This window comes from Chaetura pelagica, unplaced genomic scaffold (assembly GCF_000747805.2).
Source record: "Chaetura pelagica isolate M959 unplaced genomic scaffold, ChaPel_1.0 scaffold275, whole genome shotgun sequence".
NCBI classification, from domain to species: domain Eukaryota; kingdom Metazoa; phylum Chordata; class Aves; order Apodiformes; family Apodidae; genus Chaetura; species Chaetura pelagica.
In genome coordinates, this window is record NW_009953486.1 from 7,621,844 (window position 1) to 7,642,155 (window position 20,312).

Here is a 20,312-nt window from a genome sequence, read left to right on the forward strand (position 1 = left end):
CTGCTTAGGAGATATCTTGGACTGCCAACAAGGAAAAATGGGCAGTAAATAATAAAAACTGACAGACAAATAAAGCAACCAGATTAGAATTAACATTTGGATAGTCAAATTAGTGACAAATACAGTTAGCAATTTTAGCTAAAGGAGACAATTATTTCCTACTTTAAAAGATAAAAAATGCACAGCAGTCTGAAATAAATTTTTTAAATCATACTAACTTTGGCTGTATGCTGTCAAATATTTCCTGCAGAGCTAATGCCCCGTATTTTATGCAGTACAAGTTAATGAAGACTAGGAAACCTGGAACAAGAAAAAGGTCAAATTAACATGAAAACAAAATAATATCTTTAGAGTCAGAAGCAAAATACATTCAAGTGTTTCAAGGGGACAGAAATGACAATCTTTATAAACAGTCAGTTCCACTGAAGTATATTAACTTGGTACCTTGAAGTCTCCCTAAAAGCTGCTCATCCTTCCATGCACTGCAACATACTAAAACATGGCCACGGGACAACTGATACAAGATTGTCTTTTTACCCTTTAGAGCAGTTATAAAAAGCATTTGAAAGTTGTTTGCAAATTCTTCAGATCAATGACCAGAAGAACTTGAATGCTTTTAGCTGAAAACTCAATGCAATGCAGTGTTTAGCTCAGTTGTGAATCCCTTTGCATGGCCTTTGTACCAGATCACAGATGCAAAGCATTAAAAAGCACCACTTAAATTTTGTTTGTGGAAGAGCATAGTATGCAATCCAATCATTCTTGCTCCTATCAGGTGACATTAACCAGATTTTATTTGATTAAGAAATAAACATTGCATAATTTGCATAGTGATAGTATCATTAAAATAATGCAATCAGTGTAACAATCTTCCTATTACAGCAGGAATGTATTTCAATAATTTGTCACAGCTTTGCTAGCTTAATGTAAAACCTCAGCAATAACTTAAGTCATATTAAGGAAGAATGACACAAATGCATAGAATATTTAACAGTGATAACACAACTATATATAACAACAGGAAGTGTGGTCAGTATTACTGTGTTGTGTGAGTGTGAAAGTTTGCTGGTATTAGTTGAAGATTAAATGGAGACACTTTCAGATAATTAATGAGAGCCCACAGAGTAAGAAGAATACACACGTGTCTTCCATTACTTTAAGTCTATTCCTTCAGTTTTCAGGAAGTGCTACCGGCTGAGGCAACTATCCTATACACCACACACAATTTGAAGGAAGTCACTGATGTTAAGAATCACTAGTATCCCTTCATCCACATCATCACAGGGCATGACAGGATACTCATTCAGTACGGCTGCACATTCTCATCCGTTGGCATAAACATTGCTGTAGCTTTTCATATAGCAAGGAACTTACAGCAGGAATATATTTCAATAATTTGTCACAGCTTTGCTAGCTTAATGTAAAACCTCAGCAATAACTTAAGTCATATTAAGGAAGAATGACACAAATGCATAGAATATTTAACAGTGATAACACAACTATATATAACAACAGGAAGTGTGGTCAGTATTACTGTGTTGTGTGAGTGTGAAAGTTTGCTGGTATTAGTTGAAGATTAAATGGAGACACTTTCAGATAATTAATGAGAGCCCACAGAGTAAGAAGAATACACACGTGTCTTCCATTACTTTAAGTCTATTCCTTCAGTTTTCAGGAAGTGCTACCGGCTGAGGCAACTATCCTATACACCACACACAATTTGAAGGAAGTCACTGATGTTAAGAATCACTAGTATCCCTTCATCCACATCATCACAGGGCATGACAGGATACTCATTCAGTACGGCTGCACATTCTCATCCGTTGGCATAAACATTGCTGTAGCTTTTCATATAGCAAGGAACTTACTTTTAATAAATTTTGTTGTTTTGGAATTTTGAAGTCTTTGGAATAGTAGGATGAAGATCTGTTTCCTGTACTGATCAACTGATGCTCTGGAAGTATAAAATAAAGAGATCCAATTCACACCAGGCTTTTAGGAATGTAACTTCACAGAAAGCATGTATAGAATTGTTCAACTCTATTTTACTGATAAACGTGACATTTTTCAGCTGTTAAACATGAACCACGAGGCACACAAATACACCAAGTATTACAATCTACAGCAATTGAGTTTTAATGTAATTTCAACTCATACTCACGGAGGCATCTGCTCTATAATACTGTTTAGAAGATAGAATCCTTGATGGTCATTAGCTTTAGAGGCAATCAACTTCTGGAACACACCTAACAATCCAGGCTGTAAGCAAAGCACATATAAAACTCTTAACAACAGTTCTTCATGTATCACCTACCAGACAGTTTTCCCTCAGCAGCTAAGATATACATCATGGAAAAAGCTTTCATAACCTAAACCAAGGTTCTTTTTCTGCAGTTAAGGACAAGGAAGACAGATTTCTATCAGGACCAAGTAATACTTGGAGCATTCCTATTAACCTTGATCAAATGAACACCAAAGACAATTGGAACATGCATGTCTGCTTCATCAATGGCACTGTCTAATCAAGTCTGACTACAGCAGATCATGCAGCAGAAATAAGAGAAGTTAAATATGCAGAATAAATCTCCCACTGAATTCAGTAATCCTCACATCTCACAGCATTATGGCTTCTCCTGACTCTTCTGAACAGAGTTCTGAGAGTTTCCCTGATCCAGTTTTCAACACGAGGTAAATGAGACACAAAAACCGAGGAAATTTACCTGCTTGCAAAAACTAAGTGCAGGAATTTTACATCTTAACTGACAAAAAGCACAACATGTTCCACATAACAGAAAAGTGGCTCAAACACCTGTGTTCATAGGATTTTTTCTTTGTCTTTCTACATAAGCACCATTGAAGTGCAAGACAAATTCTGGACAAATGTAGCTATCACCAAGGAAAAAAGTTTGATCTTAAACCAACAAGTCTAGAACCATAAACAGCAAATAAATCAACCCAACTTACAATTTTGTCAGCAGCAGCACTTGCTATGGTGTTGGCACCTCGCTCTAAATAAGCCTGCAGGAGTCGCACCAAAGGAGGAATGTTTCCTGTCCTTTCCCATAACACTGGCTGAAGTAAATGAGGAAACAATGCCATGTAGGATGATGGGATTTCATTTTTATGCATTTCCAGAAGTAAGGACATCACTTGAAACACATATGGAATGAACTCTGGAAATGAAACAACAATATTTACCAATTCAGGCAGTATTTTCACTGTCAATTCCTAGGAGCCACACATCTAGTATCTACAGTTTTCTGATATTAACACACAGATTCCAACAAATAAAACCTTGGGGAAACGTATCACTTCCTAAATTTAATTATTCAAAAAATGTGCAAACACTGTGTATATATATAATTTCTATTTCCTCTATTTGTTAATGCTTCAGAACAAGGAAAATAAACTACCAGAAACAAGGCAATATAATGAAGAAGAAGAGTAAGAGGCTTTGGAGTAGTGATTATGAAGATATTTTTAAAATACAGTTTAAAAAGAAACTAACACGTGTTACCCAATGGAACAACCCAGACACTTTTATCTTAGGACTGTAACCATGTTCTCACTTGAATTTCCTGTTACAGAAAACCTGCCATGAGGTAAATCATATCAACCAACTGTAGCAGAGAGAGCACAAGCACTTACTGATTATAATTTACCTTGCACATCATTCTGTAGTATCTCAGTGAACACCATAAACAAAGCCTCTTCAAAGCTTCCAACTGCATCAGGGTTTGCTTTGCATGTTATCCTTATTGATAAGCATATTGATTCAAACATGTAATGGTTGAAGTGAGGTTTGCTTGGATTCTATAAGCAAGTTATAAACAGATAAATCAACGTAAACTTGCAGCCAAGTTACTTAGGAAAACAAAACAAAACATCTTTAACTGAAGTTTGAAATAGCAATTGGGAATAAGGATACTTATGATTTGAAAGTATGTCCTAAAAGGAAGACAATGCTTCATTGGAAGGCTGGTTTAACTTATTTTAATCAAAAAATATTGAAAAATGTACAGTATTCTAAAAGAACACCAGCAACAAGGTACACACAAATCTTCAGAAAGGCTGCACTAAAAGGTCAAAAGTGGTTATTTTGCTCCAAAATCCTGTTTCTTTACCTTACTGACAGCCAGCAGCTTCTGTGTGAGCTGTGTGATGACAGATGGGATGTATGGAATTATGGACTCCTGCAGCAGAGAAAAACTCCTCATGATGGCTGCAAGTAAATTGAAAGTATTACCTTTGGAGACAAACATACACTTCTGTGATCCATCATATGCCTACATCCTTTACCTTTTAGTATTAAATTTGATCCTAAGGAATTAGGTACAGTAAGAAAGAGCACCTGCTGCAAGAGCAATCGATCTACAATCATGACAAAGGATAAAGCAAAGCCTCGTTATCTCCATTCTACACACAGAGCCCAGAAGATTAAGGAACTTTGCAGAGACCATAATTTATCTTTGTCAAGTCTGAAATCTTGGCTTAGTACTAGCCATAACCCACTCAGATCTACTGACACTGCTCAGGTAGCTCTCCTGACTACAAAAACTATCATTTGAGAAATAATTTGTCAGAATACCACTATGATTAATGCTTCTCTTTGATATAATAAATTTAGTCAATGATGACTTAATACAGCCTGGTTTTAAGTCAGGCTGGGCATACCTCTTCAGCAGGTTTACATAAAATAGGTTTTACAAATAAACATTTCAGTACCCTGTAACTATAAGCCTTTACCTCAAGTTAACACAATTACTCTTGCATTGCAGAAACCATAAAGTACTTACCTTTCATAATGTATTCATTTTCAGATGAGCCAGGGAGTGTCAGAGCTTTAAACAGGTTTGTTAACAGCACTTCCACAAACGGTGCCATTTCTGCAGCTGAAATGCTGTTGGTAAAACACAGCTCTTTAATAATGAAAGACACACAAACCTCAAGCATTTTACAATACTGTAATACTAAGAAATGAAAGATTCCCTACAGATACGTCTCATCTTTCATGGATAAAACCTATGTAGCAATTCATTTATTTCTGCCTGGAAACTTACAGGGTAGTATTGTTTGTCCCCCTCATGGTAAACAGTCTCTCAAGAGCATGGGCTGCATAAGTATGGACCACAATACTTTCTGCTTGGAGATGATTGATTAAGAGAGGAATAGATACCAACAGCTGTTCTTTAGGTACCTACAAAAATATAGCAACAAATTATACATACGTGATATAAAAATACAGATGGTTCAACAACAGAGCATAACCACTCTGGTCTCATTAGCTACAAACTGGAAGCTTGGCAGAGGCAGAAATCTTAGAAGGCTCCTCTAGTTGCTACATCACACCTTGACAAACAAGAGGTACCTATTTCTGTCATTGCCTGTACACTTCCCCCAAACAATCAGTGTTACATTTGATTGTCAGTAAGTGCATATAATCCTAATGCACATTTCCATTTTACTTTGTCTTAGGGGGCAGTTAAAAAACATCAAGCTTTAACAAAAATAAGTAACACAGACATTTCCTAAGAGATTCATAAATGTAACCTAAAATTTATAAATAAAACTCAACATATTTTCTTACTGCATCTCACAAATCAGTAAAGGACAAAGTTGCTATACTCTCTTTAAAAACTACTGCAACTTAGGAGCAATCAAGTCTATTTAGACTGACTTTGGCTTGAAAGAGCCTGAGTGTATCACAGAACTGAGCACCCTAAGATGTTCAGTGCTCCCACAGAATATGCATAGCATATAGACTATGTGTTAATTGGGTATTTATAACAATATAATTTACTTTCAAAACTAAAAATTCATCATGAAGTGTTATAAATTACTATCAAACACCTGTTAACATATGGCCAAGTAAGACAAATCAGGCTTATCAAGTAACAAACTCCAATATATTTTTATCATAAAAACTTACTTGGTTTCTAAAAATCATTATATATTTGATGCCATCTGCTTTTAGCACAGGGAATTCATTCACTGCAATTAAAAAAAAATATTGTGTTGATACTTTTCATATAAGTGTGATTACTGAACATAAAATATATATATATAGAGAGAGAGAGGTGACATGAAGTAATTCTTTTTCTCATAAAAAATAACACAAAATGTTCTTCTGCATGGCTTAGTTTCTGCACTGTTAGAGCACCAGTTTTAGGTATTAATCACAGCCCAGTACCATTAAGTGTACAGTCCAACTATTTCCCATGAAATTTCCCCTTCTGGCTCCGATTTTAACAACCTCCAAGTACATATTCCAAGACAACCTACTGTGTTCCAAATATCATCAGATAATTGCTGAAATATCCAAAAAATTATGTGGCTTAAATATAGACATTCGTAATGCCACAAATATAGGCTGATATGGGCTACAACTCAGCCTTCAGTATTTTAACTTCTCAGGGTTTTGTCCAGCATAGACGTTTGCCATAAAGTCTCAAATACAGAAATCAAATTAGTTTTATTCAACAAATTGAAAAAATGTAGCTGATAGCAACTGTGTGTGTACATGCTCTCATCTTGCAGACAGCATATGGCAATCCACCTTGGTTTAAAAGCTCATCCATTGCTGGACAAACAAATGTGAATTACTTCCCATGTGGCAGGTGCTAACAGTTTTCTTCCACAGATATTATGCTGATATATGAGTGCTTGAGCCTTAAGAAACAATGGTCACTGTCAAGGTTGTAGATATATCACCAAAAATGCCATATCAAAATTAACATCAACTTACCACTAGCAGACTTCAAGTCAGGTTGAATATGATTCACAAAGAATTCTGTCAGATTAACAAGTTCATTGGCTTGTGTTATTCCATGCTAGAAACAAAAAACAAACCAACTTTGTTGTGAGATGCTGACATTCAGCTAGTTTTCTTACTCATTTTTATGTGTTTCATAAAAGGAAACCAAAGCATCCGTACACATGATGAGATTGTTGAAATTTCACCCTTAGCAGAGTTGTCTTAACTTCCTAATGTTTTTAGTGCCCACCCTTCAGCTGCAGCACTACTGAAGTTCAAAGTTACCAGCCTCAAGCTGAAACAGCACATAACACAGTGATCATACACTGAAATTTTAGATAGAAAAATATTAGCATCTTACTAACCTGATTTTTTTTTGTGATAGGCCTTTTAAAACAAAAGCTCTGGACTCAGATTGCAATTCTGAATTGGTATAAGATGAGCACTTAGTTTTCTCTTATGAAAACACAACTGATTTTTAAAAGGGATTTTTAGATGGATATTTAGCAAATGTTCTGAGATGTTATCCCATATTTGCCACTAAATAGCACAGAAAGATGTACAACTCAGCAGTTCTCTAATTGCTAGAAGACTCTGGTTCACATTATCCATCACTGTTCTTATCCATTACTGTGCAGTAAAAGACAACCAGCATTTCAGGATGAGACTTCAGCCAAATTGCACAAAGATGCTGTACAATGTTTTACTATGTTTGCCTCAAACCTGTTCTGTAAAGCCAATGAGATTTGAACTGTAATAACATTTAAAATGTTTATTAGTAGATTAAAATCTGTTCTATAGGACATTTGATCCAATGCTACTTTTCCCAAGTTTAGCTAAGATGTAGTGTTTCATTGTATCCAACCTATTAGTTGCTTTTTCCCAAGCAAGGATGAGATCCATTTCCAGCCATCATTAGCATTCCTGTGCTGTTTCTAAATCATACACACTCAAATAACAGGAAAAACTGGGAAATATGATTATAAGACCTGTAAGAGTCACTTAGATTCCTTCTAGTCTGCTTAACAATGCTGAGCATCTTCTGTAAAGCTAAATCTGGCCTTCTGTGGCTTACAACTCTGGGTCAGCACCATTAAAAGCTCAAAGGTTCTAGACTAAAGCTAATTTTATTTTTATCACTGCTTCACACATGCTAATAAGACCAAATGGTCACACATGGTTGTTGAATTTGTCCAACCTACCTGAAGACGATATACACCCAAATTACCAACTGTGATAGGGTTATCTAACAGACAACTTTAAATCTCATCAACATTAAATTACTACAAATACAGATACTCCCATTCTAAAGCAGCATAAAGTGAATTGCAGTCCTCATATACACCATAATATTTGAATGCATATGTATTAAAATTAAGAGAATGCAAAAGTACCTTCTGTGTTTGAGCTTTGGATGCCAAAGACGTAACGAGGTAAATAGCTGCATCCTTGTGCTTCCAGTTAACAGCTGGATTCTTTGCATATTCTTGCAACATCGAATTAACATATCCAGAAAAAATCCCTGTCACAGGTCCTTCAAAAAATCTGCACAAGCCTCTGACTAGATCACAAGCTGCTCTGCGCCTGGTGTCAATATCTGCAAGAGGACCAAAGATTCCTTGGGTATGAGCAAGGATAGCTTTTCACATTGATAACCAACACATTAATAATATACAGCTTCTCCAGTTACAGCCACACCTTATGTTAATTATGCAAACCTCCACACTGATAGGAAAAAACACATTTAAGTCTTTACTTACTGTCTTAATAGGAACTATTAGCACAACAAGAAGAGGAACAGACACCTACCAAGACTGCATGCACATTCACAGGTTTTACTGCCCTCTAAAGAAAGTTTCAGCAAGCCTGCAGGGAGAGGCTTTTCACTATGCTGACACAATTATACACCTGAAGCTAGTTGAGATGGAGTTAATTTTCTTCATAAGCAGCCCATATGGTGCTGTGTTTTATACTGGTGAGCAAAATTGATAATAACACCCCAGTGGTTTTGGCTGGTGCTGAAAAGTCCCTGCACCATGTCAAGGCTCCCTTTTTTTCATTCTCAACAAGTAGGCTGGGGATGGGCAAGAAACTGGGAGGGGACACAACCTGGACAGCTAATCCAAAGTGACCAAAAGGATATTTCATGACATCTAAAGCCATGCTTGGAAGCTGTCTTTATCTCTGTCCATCAACTCTCTCCTTTTCCTGTTGTGCCCCTCATTCCATTGCAGCAGGGTGGGGAGTGAGCAAACCGCTGTATAGTGCTTAGCTGCTGGCCCACCACACTGACCCAGTACATTTGTGTTAAAAAAAACCAAAACAATATACTAATAGAAGCAACAGAAGAAAAACAAAGCAAGACAATTTAAATCCAATGGAGTACATTTCTAAAATAATCTCTGAAAAACACAGATACTCCTTGCCTCAATTCTCTTAAGAGGAGAAGTAGCTAACAAATAAAACTTCACAAACACATAAAATGCAGCCAACCCTGGATAAGAATGGTAAAACATTTGCTTGAAGAAAGTTCAGAGATTTTTCTCCAATTTTTGTTCTCCACTGCAAGCACACAGCGATTTCATAAATCAATTATGAAGTGTCATTAACCTTAAAACGTCAGTCAGCAAACTGTTAGTGGCACAGAACAGGGTACACAGAACTGTCATCCAGATTGAGATTTGGTTCATTAGTACGCTGACCTGGCTGAAGACCAGACAGCTACAATCAGAAGATCAAGTAGCTCTGTTAGCACAGCACAGTGTGGTCAGGGCGGTTACTGGATTGGTTTGAACATGGTGCTGCAGTACAAGGGCTGGCTGGTGTCCAGCTGGCTTGATCACAGATTTGTATGCAACACTGGTCAGAATTTCAGTTTCAACATGATAGACTACTAAATACAGGCACAGTCCCTCCATGTTATTTAAAACTCTACACATAGGAACTAAATACACAACTGTGACCACTATTCAGCATTGACTTACAGGCTATTTTTGCTGAAATGAGAATGTGTGCAGTGCAGGAGACATACCAATCCAATTAAGGAAAAAAACCTATAAAAACATTGTTCAAAATAAAAAGACACTGTGATGGGCATATTGTGACAGTACACTTGATGAAAAAACAGATAAAACCTCTTGGGGGAGGAGGAAAGCCTTTCTAATTTAAAAAATAAGTTTAAAAAGCTTCAGTACATTGCTTCAGCTCTTTAGAGCTTTATTTAAAGACAAAGTATTCTTAGTATAAATCTGTGGATTACCAGATCCTTCCAAATCCCTTCTTATATATTCTTCAGAATTATCTTCAAATGCTTCTTCATCGGCAGCTGAAAATATAAAATACGTAGTTGTTTATATACTGAGGTCTCTGGTTTTTATGGACAAAAGCTATATTACTATCAACTTGCTGTTTTTTATTTGCTATAGTATCAATAGAAATTAACCAGAAATATCCAGCCAGACTAGCCTGTTTAGCTTGCTGCTGCTCTACAAATTAGCCTTTCACACTCATGAGCTGATGTATTCCTGATTTAAAAATATGAAAGAAATAAGACAGGACATATTCAACACTAAGTGCATTTAAATAGGCTTCCAGAGCCACAGACTTAGGAGAGAGAAGCTTCTTATCACTGCAATACACGTTTACTGCATTTTAGATACTAGGAGCAATATGAGTCCATCAAAACCTGGAGAAACAGACATTACTATTTAGCAGGCCTGACATCCATGCCTACTTAGACTCCTTGAATTATTCTGAAACTCACTTTAATCATGTGAAGTTATTGGTGGCACATGACCTAGACTTCCTATACTTTACAATGTGAGATCCCAGTGAGACAGAAGAATTATTAGATGTATTCATACACTTCTACAAAGCCCATAGGACAGCAACCTGCTCTACAAAGTTGGTTTTGAATCTAGTACTAGAGCAAAAAAGAGGTAATCCTCAATTCTCAGTCTTGCAAAGACACCTACATTTTATTGTGCCTTTGAAAACATAAGTTTCAAAAAAATTACCTCTAAATTCCATATTGGGAACAATAACTTTTTCACAGATGCTTGTCAGTGTGTTCTGGTCTTCAAACAGATGTTTGTAATGTGGTCTCTCACAAACTGAGGCCAGAAACTGGATTGCATTACTGACCAGCTAGAACACCACAAACAGAACACATACAGTTTTAGCATGACTGATCAATATATAATCCATTATTAAACTCAACAAAATCAGTTTAGAACAACTTACCAAGTCATATTTCACTTCCTGGCCTGTTGTGACTAACAGATTCCAGATTGCTGTCACAAAACGGGGCAGGTAGGGCTGAAATTCTTCATCATATTTTTGAGCATATAAAGCAGCATTATCACAAATTTGTGATTTCAAGAGCTCCAGTAATCCAGCTTCCTCTTCATCCTCACATAAAACAAAAGTAAGAACTTAAATATCCAAACATCAACACTACTTAAAGCATGAACATATCTGAAGGACATATCTACACAATTATTTTACCATGTTCTAAATAGGTGAAAGGAATCCCTCTCATGTTCCTATAACTACTGTATTTTGATGATTTGTACTGAGCTGCACTGAAAGTTATAAATCATACCTACATTTCAAAGGAAAGTACTATGCACTTTAATTTAAACCCAATAATATTTGACACAAAACTAATTTACAAATGTAACAGAAAAAAGACAACACAAGGCATTGAAAAAATATGCTTAGAAGAAATCATATCTTTCTACTTTAAAGTTGGAACAGTTGTAAAAGCAGTTCTCTGCCTTTCCCCATATCAGCACAGATGCTTCTGGAGCCACAAAGCAAAGTGAATTGGGAAACAGAGCTGGAATTAAAAAACAACAATAACCAAACACCAAACCAGTTCCATCTCCCTCCCCAGTTCCCACCTTTCATTTTTAACACACATCATTTCCTGACTCAGTTCACCACACAGCTGCATGAACCTCTGTGCTGGGCAACAGCACACAGACAAGAGTAGCAAAAATTTAGCAGCAGTGTCAGCTTAACCAGCTGTGAAATAGCACAGGATACACTTAATATGCCTCCCTATGTATTGTAAAAGACATTTACAGAGTTGCTTTGTCTCCATCATGTGGCAAACTACTGTACTGTATTTGGAAGGCATCAGCATTTAAAATGCAGAAAGTGTGCACAAAATACACCAAGTCATCAAAGCCCAAAGTAAATCTTTAACCTGTAAAGCTACTAATTCTTATAATTAGACAATGACAGCAAATGCTAAACTGAAGTACTTAGGTATGTCATGCCCTCAACTATTCCAAGTTCTTGAAGCTATCCTGTTTTCTAAAATATAAGAGCATGAACCAGTTAAAAGGTACAGAAAACCTGAGTACTGAGACTGCCTAATGATATGGTTACTTCAGCACTTGTCCTCAAAAGAATCTACTCACTGATGATTGCCTGAAATTTGATTTCTGTGCACAGCTGGGTATACCTGCATCTGAGATACAACTTCAAAAACTGGACCGCAAATTTCTTCCCCAACAAGGCAACTTCTCTAAAACACCATTTCCTTATAGTCATTCTATTCCTTTGTCCAACCAACTAAGAAAACATGGCATTGCTCAGTTAGACTGACGTTCTCAGTCAGGTCCCTCCACTGCACAGTGAAAACCAGGAGGTTTATGCAGTACTTACATCAGTCTGCAAAAGTTTATTATCTAAAGTTAAAAGACTATGAAAATTTGTCATCCATGTTTCCATGTTATCTTCAAAAAACTCTGGAAGATCCTGTGAAAAAAAAGCATAAATCTACATTTTAATTTCTGATTATACTGTTTAGATAACACACGTACACTGTAAATAGTATGTATCCACTTTATAGTCTACTGAGGGACAAGAAGTGTGGAAAACAACGTTTCAAGGAAAACATGACCCCCTCCTCTTTCCAAACAAACCCCCTCCAGACAGAGGCTTTGAAGTACACTATTTCCAAATAAACTGGTTGGTTACATTCTATACAGCCTACAGCTTTATAAAGAACCTTATTGCCCCTCACTCTCAGAAGAGGAGAACACTTAGAACAGGACAGCACAGGAGAGAGAACAGGAGAGCACTCCCTTAACTCCAACTTGCTCTTTTCCCAATATGGAAGAACAGCACAAGCAATCTAAACATGAACAACACACTTCAGACTTAAGTGCATGTTGAGATACCAAATATACATAATCTCAAAGTATATATTTACTACATAGTGCATATATTTAATAACCCTGGAAATTTAGGTCTGATTTCAAAACAAAAAATCCCACACCATTACCAGAATTACATACTACTAAACTGCTACTAGTTTTAGTTGATTTTCATCTACATGACTGAGTTCATGTCAGCAGAGACATAAGGAGCACATTGAGTACAAACTCAGGCATCTGACTACTGTCTTTCACAGCTCATACTCAAAGAGCTACAACATGTCTTTGCTATGACAAGAGGTCACACTCTCTTCAGCTTAGTCCAGACAGGGCCAAACACGTTAATTAACCCCACTGTTGATGCAGATTGTCGACATCTATTTTTTACATGCATGCCCTTAAAGGCTGCCTCAAATGAATCCTATAAATAAGGCCATAACAGCTTTGTGAGAACAAAACAAAACTATTAGAAGAACAAGGAGACTCACCTGAAAATTTAAACTGTAGAATAGCTTTGCAATGAGAATGAGAGAAGAAAAGAGAACCTTCAAAGCACTAGCATCATTTGCATGTGTGCTGCAGAGTTCAATAGTTGCCTAGAAAAGGACAAAATTCAGTCAAGTAACAAACACACACACAAACCACACTGACAAGAGGTATTGAAGTGCTGTGCAACAATTTAAAAAAACAACCACCACCAAACAAACACAAAATACTGTTCCTTTTCCTCCCCTTATGAATCCTGTCAGTTCTCACTTCATAACTTTAGCCTGAACCTTGTTAACAGTTTCAAAAAAACTATTCTTAAATATTTACTTCGCAGGCATTCACCACAAGTATTTCAGAATGTTTTAGAGATGATTCAAAAAGAAGTACCTTAAAGAGATTTGTCAAGGGCAAAGCAAAGGCATCAAGGACAAGTTTGATCTCTGTCCATAACTCATTTGATTTAAATTCATGACGGTACCTGACAAGTGAAAGAGAAATACACTAAAAAAACAGAAGAGTCTTCACATTTATTACCAAATAGCCTTGGATACAATTATTTTTTTGTGCTGAATATTGTCAAGGTATTGATATTGACTATGTTTCAAAGTAAAGAACTAAGCAGCTGGTCACTACCATGCAAGATGTACAATTTGATAATCACATTTGTACTAAAAAGTCAACAAGCATAAGTAGAAGCCACAAGTGTAGACTTTGCACACCTACACATTTGTACTAAAAAGTCAACAAGCATAAGTAGAAGCCACAAGTGTAGACTTTGCACACCTACAAAATGAAGTCTAGCAGGAAGAACAGAGTTGAACAGAGATTTACACCCATACACTAACTCCCTTGTTTACAATACCTTTTAAATAAAGAGTGAGCAGTGCGAAGGACCCCATTAATGACATGGAAATCTCCACTTTGGAAGCGATTCACCATTTCTGTCAGCAAGTCGGGCCATTTCTGAGGAAAGTCCTCCCGACCAATAATACTAATTGCATCACTTAACTGGAAAGGAAACACAGCCATTACATGCTATAATAGCTGGCTCCTCATGACAAAAAAACACAGCAGCCATGCCAGACATTGCAAATATCTAAGAAAAATAATTATTCTTGTCAGATTAAAAAATAATTTGGTTAAATATCTACTAGTTTTCATTACAAATAAACAAATCTCCCTTAAAATCCAATGTGTACATGCAGATTCACTTTCTGGAATTACTATATTTAACTGCCTAATGCTAGAACTTAGCTGTAAGACTACACAGTAATTCCCTTAACAAAATAAAAAATAGGCAGAAGTAGCTGTGACAACATACTCCAAGTTATTTGAATTGGCATGACCTCATTGGGAAAGGAACTGAGCTCTTAAACAGCTCTTGAAAACTTAAAATATTCCAAAAGTCTCACGAACACAACCAGGAATTGACATACCTGCTTTTGAATTTGTTCTGGGCTGCTGAGCATCAAGGGCACTATGTTGGCTTTAATGGCTATCCTGTCTGATTCACAAATTTTGTTTGGTTCATCCTCAACCTAAAATTAAAACAACAATTAAGTCACAGACACATCAATATACTTTAGGCAACGAGCAAATATCAGCATGTCAGAAACCAATTGCTTATACTGATTTATGCAATTGTAACATATAGCTAAAGGAATGATGTTACAGATATTGACAACAATCAATCTCCAAGAGTAATACTTGCAAAAAGCTGAAAGAAACTACATCTTTCCTCTTCTCTAGCAATGACCTGTCAAGCCAGCAATCCAGCCATACTAAGGGTAGGTGCATACACCATTAGCTCAGCCAACAGTCTCCTAACACAATAAACCACATCTGTCCTCTCTTCTACCACCCTTAAAAATTTATTTTGTGCACGCTACCTCAAGCCATATTTTCTAGGAACTGCAGATGGAGATGGGTGCAGGTTACACAATCAAAATATAATACTGACTTTAAGAGTTATCCAATCAGTCCAATATCAAAGTCCAGTCAGTCAATAGTGCCAAGTGGTAGTAAATGATAAAATTTCTACTAAAGAAATAAAATTAGGCTTGTCACCAACCAGTGACAGTCACATTATCTGGGATGAGAGCACCAAAGTTTAGGAAATTAGAAATTATCCAGCAATTAAAAGAGGGAAGTACCTCCAGAGAGTAACTCAATTATCTTTAAGATGCTTAAGCCAGATGGCACCACTGCCCTCCTTACCTCCCCTTCAACATCTTCCCATAAGCTTAAAAAAATCCACAAAAATATGATGCTCTTCAAATCCCAAGCTTTGCAAGTTTGTGTGACGAGAAAGGCAGCAATAACTGTACTAGATAAGCCTCAAGTAGGGAGGCAGGACTCACTGCTAGGTATTTAGATAAATGAGAACAGAGATGGTGCAAAGATCAGCAAAACTCACTATGGAGTTGCTTATGAGAGCTTTCAAAGAAATATGACCTTCTTACAAGACATGAGAGGCAGCACATAAATGAACATTCTGTTAATACATTAAAAATAAATTTTAAAAGCAAACTATTCCCTCCAGAAGTGTCCTGTACATTTGGCTCTCCAGGTTCTACCAAATCTAAGTCCTTGAGCAGGCAAAAGCCTTTTACTTCCACTGAGCTCTATATCAAGTTCAAGGCTGCTAAATTAAACCAAGTGATTTAGATAAGCTAGCCTTAGGGTTGTATTTTATGTCCATACAGCTGCTCTTGAAATGAAAGTTTCTATTTTGTACAAAACAATGTGCTTGAAGCCACATAGCAATCATAACAGCCCCCTGGATGCACTTACTGCATAGCATCTCCACCTACTTCAAAACAAAATCTCTCCTGAATTACATCAGCAATCCATAAAAAGGAAGCCACTTACAAGTTTCTCCATAACAGGACATTATTTATATCTACAATATACTAAAGATGTAACTTGGTTGAAATGACTGAGAATACACTATTACAGAAACAAAGTTCTAGAAATCTCATGCCAAACTGAACATGCTGAGCTTACCAAACACAATCAGACCTAGGACTGCTCTAGCTTCTCAATATTACTATGAGGGGAGGGGAGAAATCACATGTAGATTTGTAAATAGGTACAAGCTAAGACCTAATGATGAAATACTTAGATTTCCCTGTAGCAAAGCAACATTATACAGTTGCTATTTTCCAGATACAAAAAGTATTTTCACTGAGACAAAGTATAAAGATTATCAACTAAAACCTCTCATCACTGAAGGAGTTGAGCTCTCAAATATAATACTTTCTACCATGAATTAAATTTCATGAATACTGAAAGCCCTGAATCAAAAATGTTTCTGGCCTTTTCAAAACAAAGGATAATGTGGGATTAAATAGCAACACTTCTGTTTTCTGTCTACAAGTACTTCAAAGTGTTACAACGGGCAAGGCCACCAAAATAAACTGTCCCACACTATTCTCTTCCCCAGAAGCATTTACATGAAAGGAAAGCTAGTATCATCACTTTCAGCTGCAGTGCTGGCTTGAAATGTTTGTCACACTATGACAACAGATACAGGGCAAACTGGCCAGCTCATGTGTAGACACTTCATAACCATTTTAGTTTAAATAATATTACTGGTAGTTAAATGAGCTTTAAATATTGTGCTTCTGCAAAATATGCATATAATATTAGATTAAATTATTCATTAATCATTTTATCAGGCAGTTCTAGCTCTTTCTAATAGAATGGGACTCCAGTAGCCCAGGTTTTAGTCCCACATCAGTAAATTACACCTTGTGTTTGTTTTCTGACTGATCTACTTTCTCCCTCTAAGTACAGACACACACACATTCTTCAGTTACTGTAGAATATCTTATTGTACCTTATAAGAACTACTGAATCTTAACACTACTACTCACTAGGATACCTACAATTCTCCAGTTCCTTTTAATATAATTCTTGAACGTTACAGATGCACAAACTTTGATGACATTCTCCTGTGATTTCTCCAGCAGAGTTAAAAGCAACAACGGGTAATTCTGGCTTCCTTCGACTGACTCGAGAAACTTTTCCGCTGCAAGAGAACACACTCCAGTTAGCAAAAAGCTGAACTGTTTTATCTAATAGGAGTCCTGTGATTCCTCAAGTCTCTATTTAAAATAAACAACAGATGAGCACTTCCCCAGTTTCACAAGAACAGAAGCACGGAACAAGTCTGATAAAAGATACTGTAGCTTCTTTACTGTTAAGCTCTTAAATGCATCTGCTATTAACAAAAGACCTGTTCAAAGCAGGATGTGGAAATATTGCCTGCTCACTTTCAAAAGCCATGTGATAGAAGTAAACCCAGGTTTCTTGTAAGCAGCAGCAGTGTTTTAAATAACAACAGTACAAAAAAATTTAAAATAATCAGGAATACAGGAAAAAGATTTCAAAAAGCAAAAAAAAATTTTATATTTATATCCAACCTTCATTAGTTTTGGGGGTTTTGTTGCTTTGTTTTAAAAAGATACTGAGAACTACCTCAAAGAGTTTATTGCATTAACATCCACTAAAGTTTGCCATACACAGGCTGAAGAGCCAAGAAGAAATCAAACTTTTTTGGTCTCTCATGAGAATCACTTACCAGGACGTCTTATAGCAGGATCTGGATCTAGTGTTTTCTTTAGATACTCAGTTAAAGTCTGTAAATTGGCATCACTCAGCTCCATTTTGGCAGAACCTAAAGCTCAAAAGCAGCATTGTTATAAATACAGAGAGCAGAACATCTATCCTGTAAAATACAAATACATAAAACTAAATTCCACAGCTGACATATCAGCTCTTTTTGACTGTACCTCATAAATCATGGTCCCATCTTATATATCTCATTCAGTAAAATGACAGCTAGTGTGCACCAACACAAACCAGAAAACATTCAATTTCTTCAACTACCTGTAACTGATATTGTCTTACTTATTGAGAGCAAACTCCTAGAACAGGATCACACATCCAGCAAATCACAAACCAGGTACAGCCAAAAGATGATCTCTTGCCCTTTCAGGACAACAGAAGTTTGTTTTTTCTAGTGAGAACTACCCTCAGCTCCAGAAATCTGTTCCTGGTTGGAAAAGCTGAATAATCCTGCCCTACAGAACCATAAACAGAGCAATTCAAAGTGCACTGGAGAGTAAAGATTTGTTTAAAATGAAATACTCATTATAAAAAAAACCGCTCTCAACAGAAAATTAATTTTTATAAGATGACAAGAGACTGAGCAAAGCCAGAGGGTTTGTCCATCCTGGACGATTCAGTTAGATTAGAGTGAGAGTTAATTGTGTTAACTCTAATACTTATTAGACAATAACTGTGAAATAAATCTAAATTACTTCTCTCTATTAATCCTCCCACACACATTCTTGTACTTACCACAGTGGTATATTAACTTCACAGCTTTAATTGGAATAATTAAAATTACAGTAACACTAAAACAGTAGCAAGCCATGATTTAATGGACATGTTGCTGTTCAGGGTATCATAATCAATTGGGCCCACATCTGTCTTACCACCAGCAGCACAGTTTACTCACCGGAGATGTAATGAGGAAGCAAAGACTTCCTTTTTTGCTCTAGAGTTTCTAATTCACAAGACAGAACAAATTCAAAGTGGGACAGACAAATTTCAGTCTGTGTTGATTATCAGCACAGTAAGTAGCTGCTATTTAAGCACACTTGTAAGACAACTAATTTTAACAACAAAATTTTTACTTTAACTATGGCATTTGTATCATTAAGAGAGCAACTGTGTACTCTTAAATGAAATTAATGTTACTGAATAATTGAGATCACAACATACTTTGCAGAAAGTAAAAATCTAGATAGTCCTGCCACTTATGTTTTACCTCCTTTCCCTTTTCAGGCTTTGCTTGTTTCTAGTCTTGTTCACCAGTTCACATCAACCAACAAAAAGCCAACATAGTAACAGAATAAGCAAACAACACTAATAAAAGCTGGTGCTCATCTGTCTTACAAAATGGCCTCATGCATCATTACTTTGATGTTGAAACTAATGCTTAAATCTTTCAAAATTAAAAAATATATAAATTATTTGCTCCAGGGAAGTTTGTACAGCCCAGGTGCAATCCTATGCAGAAATCACTTATTAAGACTAAACTTGGCTTAAATGGGAAAACAAACAGAGGAGATGTCAATCCTGAATGGCCTTTTACAAATACCTCATACACATACATAATACAGGGGTCTCTATAAAAAATATAACCTCAAGCTGACTGTGAGTTTGCTTTGAAAGCCAAGCACAAAGATCTGAATCCATTACTCAATCCCTCATACATAAGGACAGATATTTTCACCTGCTACCTGCTTACTCTTCTTCCATTCTCTTCCTCTAGCTATTAATTTGGTTTGTTTCCCAGTACTAAAACAAGTGGTACTAGCCACGATACTTTTTGCAACGTTGTGACACAGGCCTCCTGGGAAGGCCACGGAAAAGGAGAATATATTCAGACAACAAACCAAACCAAGAAACCAAAGGCAGCAGTTCTCCAAGCCTTACACTGCGAAGAACTTCAGAGAAACCCGCTCCTGCACCGACTGACGGCACTTACCAAACACCACCTACACGCCGAAGGATGTTTATGGTTCGGACTGCACAGGAGAGATTATCTTTACACAGGAAAGGGGATTTTTACACTTTCCCCTCCACCAAAGAGCAGAGGCGGGGACACAAGCACGGGCCACCCGTGAGGGGAGGCGGCCGCCGGGAGCCCCGCAGCAGGGACGGGCTGAGGAGCCCTCCAGGCGCGGCTCTCCCCGCTCTTACTCCCCCAGGGGTGGCCCAGCCCAGTCCCGCCGCCTCAGCTCAGCCCACCCCGGCCCCATTCGCGCCGCCCGCCCGGCCTGAAGCCGCCGGGGGATTCATACGAGGGGCGAGGACGCGCCGTC

The 20,312-nt window shown here is 37.0% G+C and overlaps 1 protein-coding gene across 2 annotated transcripts in view; it reads right to left on the bottom strand.

Annotated features, from left to right (window-relative positions):
- CSE1L (CSE1 chromosome segregation 1-like (yeast)) overlaps positions 1 to 18,083 on the bottom strand; it is a 20,349-nt gene extending 2,266 nt beyond the window's left edge. Inside the window, exons 1-21 of one of the 2 annotated variants that reach the window (XM_009998673.1) lie at positions 17,999 to 18,083; positions 17,304 to 17,446; positions 14,850 to 14,951; positions 14,276 to 14,421; positions 13,801 to 13,891; positions 13,413 to 13,520; positions 12,431 to 12,523; positions 10,997 to 11,164; positions 10,771 to 10,900; positions 10,014 to 10,079; positions 8,149 to 8,351; positions 6,746 to 6,830; positions 5,930 to 5,991; positions 5,061 to 5,197; positions 4,797 to 4,900; positions 4,125 to 4,222; positions 3,663 to 3,813; positions 2,965 to 3,173; positions 2,162 to 2,259; positions 1,869 to 1,954; positions 219 to 300 (exon numbers count right to left, since the gene is read on the bottom strand). In XM_009998673.1, the coding sequence (XP_009996975.1) occupies positions 219 to 300; positions 1,869 to 1,954; positions 2,162 to 2,259; positions 2,965 to 3,173; positions 3,663 to 3,813; positions 4,125 to 4,222; positions 4,797 to 4,900; positions 5,061 to 5,197; positions 5,930 to 5,991; positions 6,746 to 6,830; positions 8,149 to 8,351; positions 10,014 to 10,079; positions 10,771 to 10,900; positions 10,997 to 11,164; positions 12,431 to 12,523; positions 13,413 to 13,520; positions 13,801 to 13,891; positions 14,276 to 14,421; positions 14,850 to 14,951; positions 17,304 to 17,446; positions 17,999 to 18,083 (2,447 nt within the window). The remainder of the gene's footprint in view (positions 1 to 218; positions 301 to 1,868; positions 1,955 to 2,161; positions 2,260 to 2,964; positions 3,174 to 3,662; positions 3,814 to 4,124; positions 4,223 to 4,796; positions 4,901 to 5,060; positions 5,198 to 5,929; positions 5,992 to 6,745; positions 6,831 to 8,148; positions 8,352 to 10,013; positions 10,080 to 10,770; positions 10,901 to 10,996; positions 11,165 to 12,430; positions 12,524 to 13,412; positions 13,521 to 13,800; positions 13,892 to 14,275; positions 14,422 to 14,849; positions 14,952 to 17,303; positions 17,447 to 17,998) is intronic. The other variant, XM_009998674.1, reaches the window with a different exon arrangement.
- Positions 18,084 to 20,312: the final 2,229 nt, after the last annotated feature.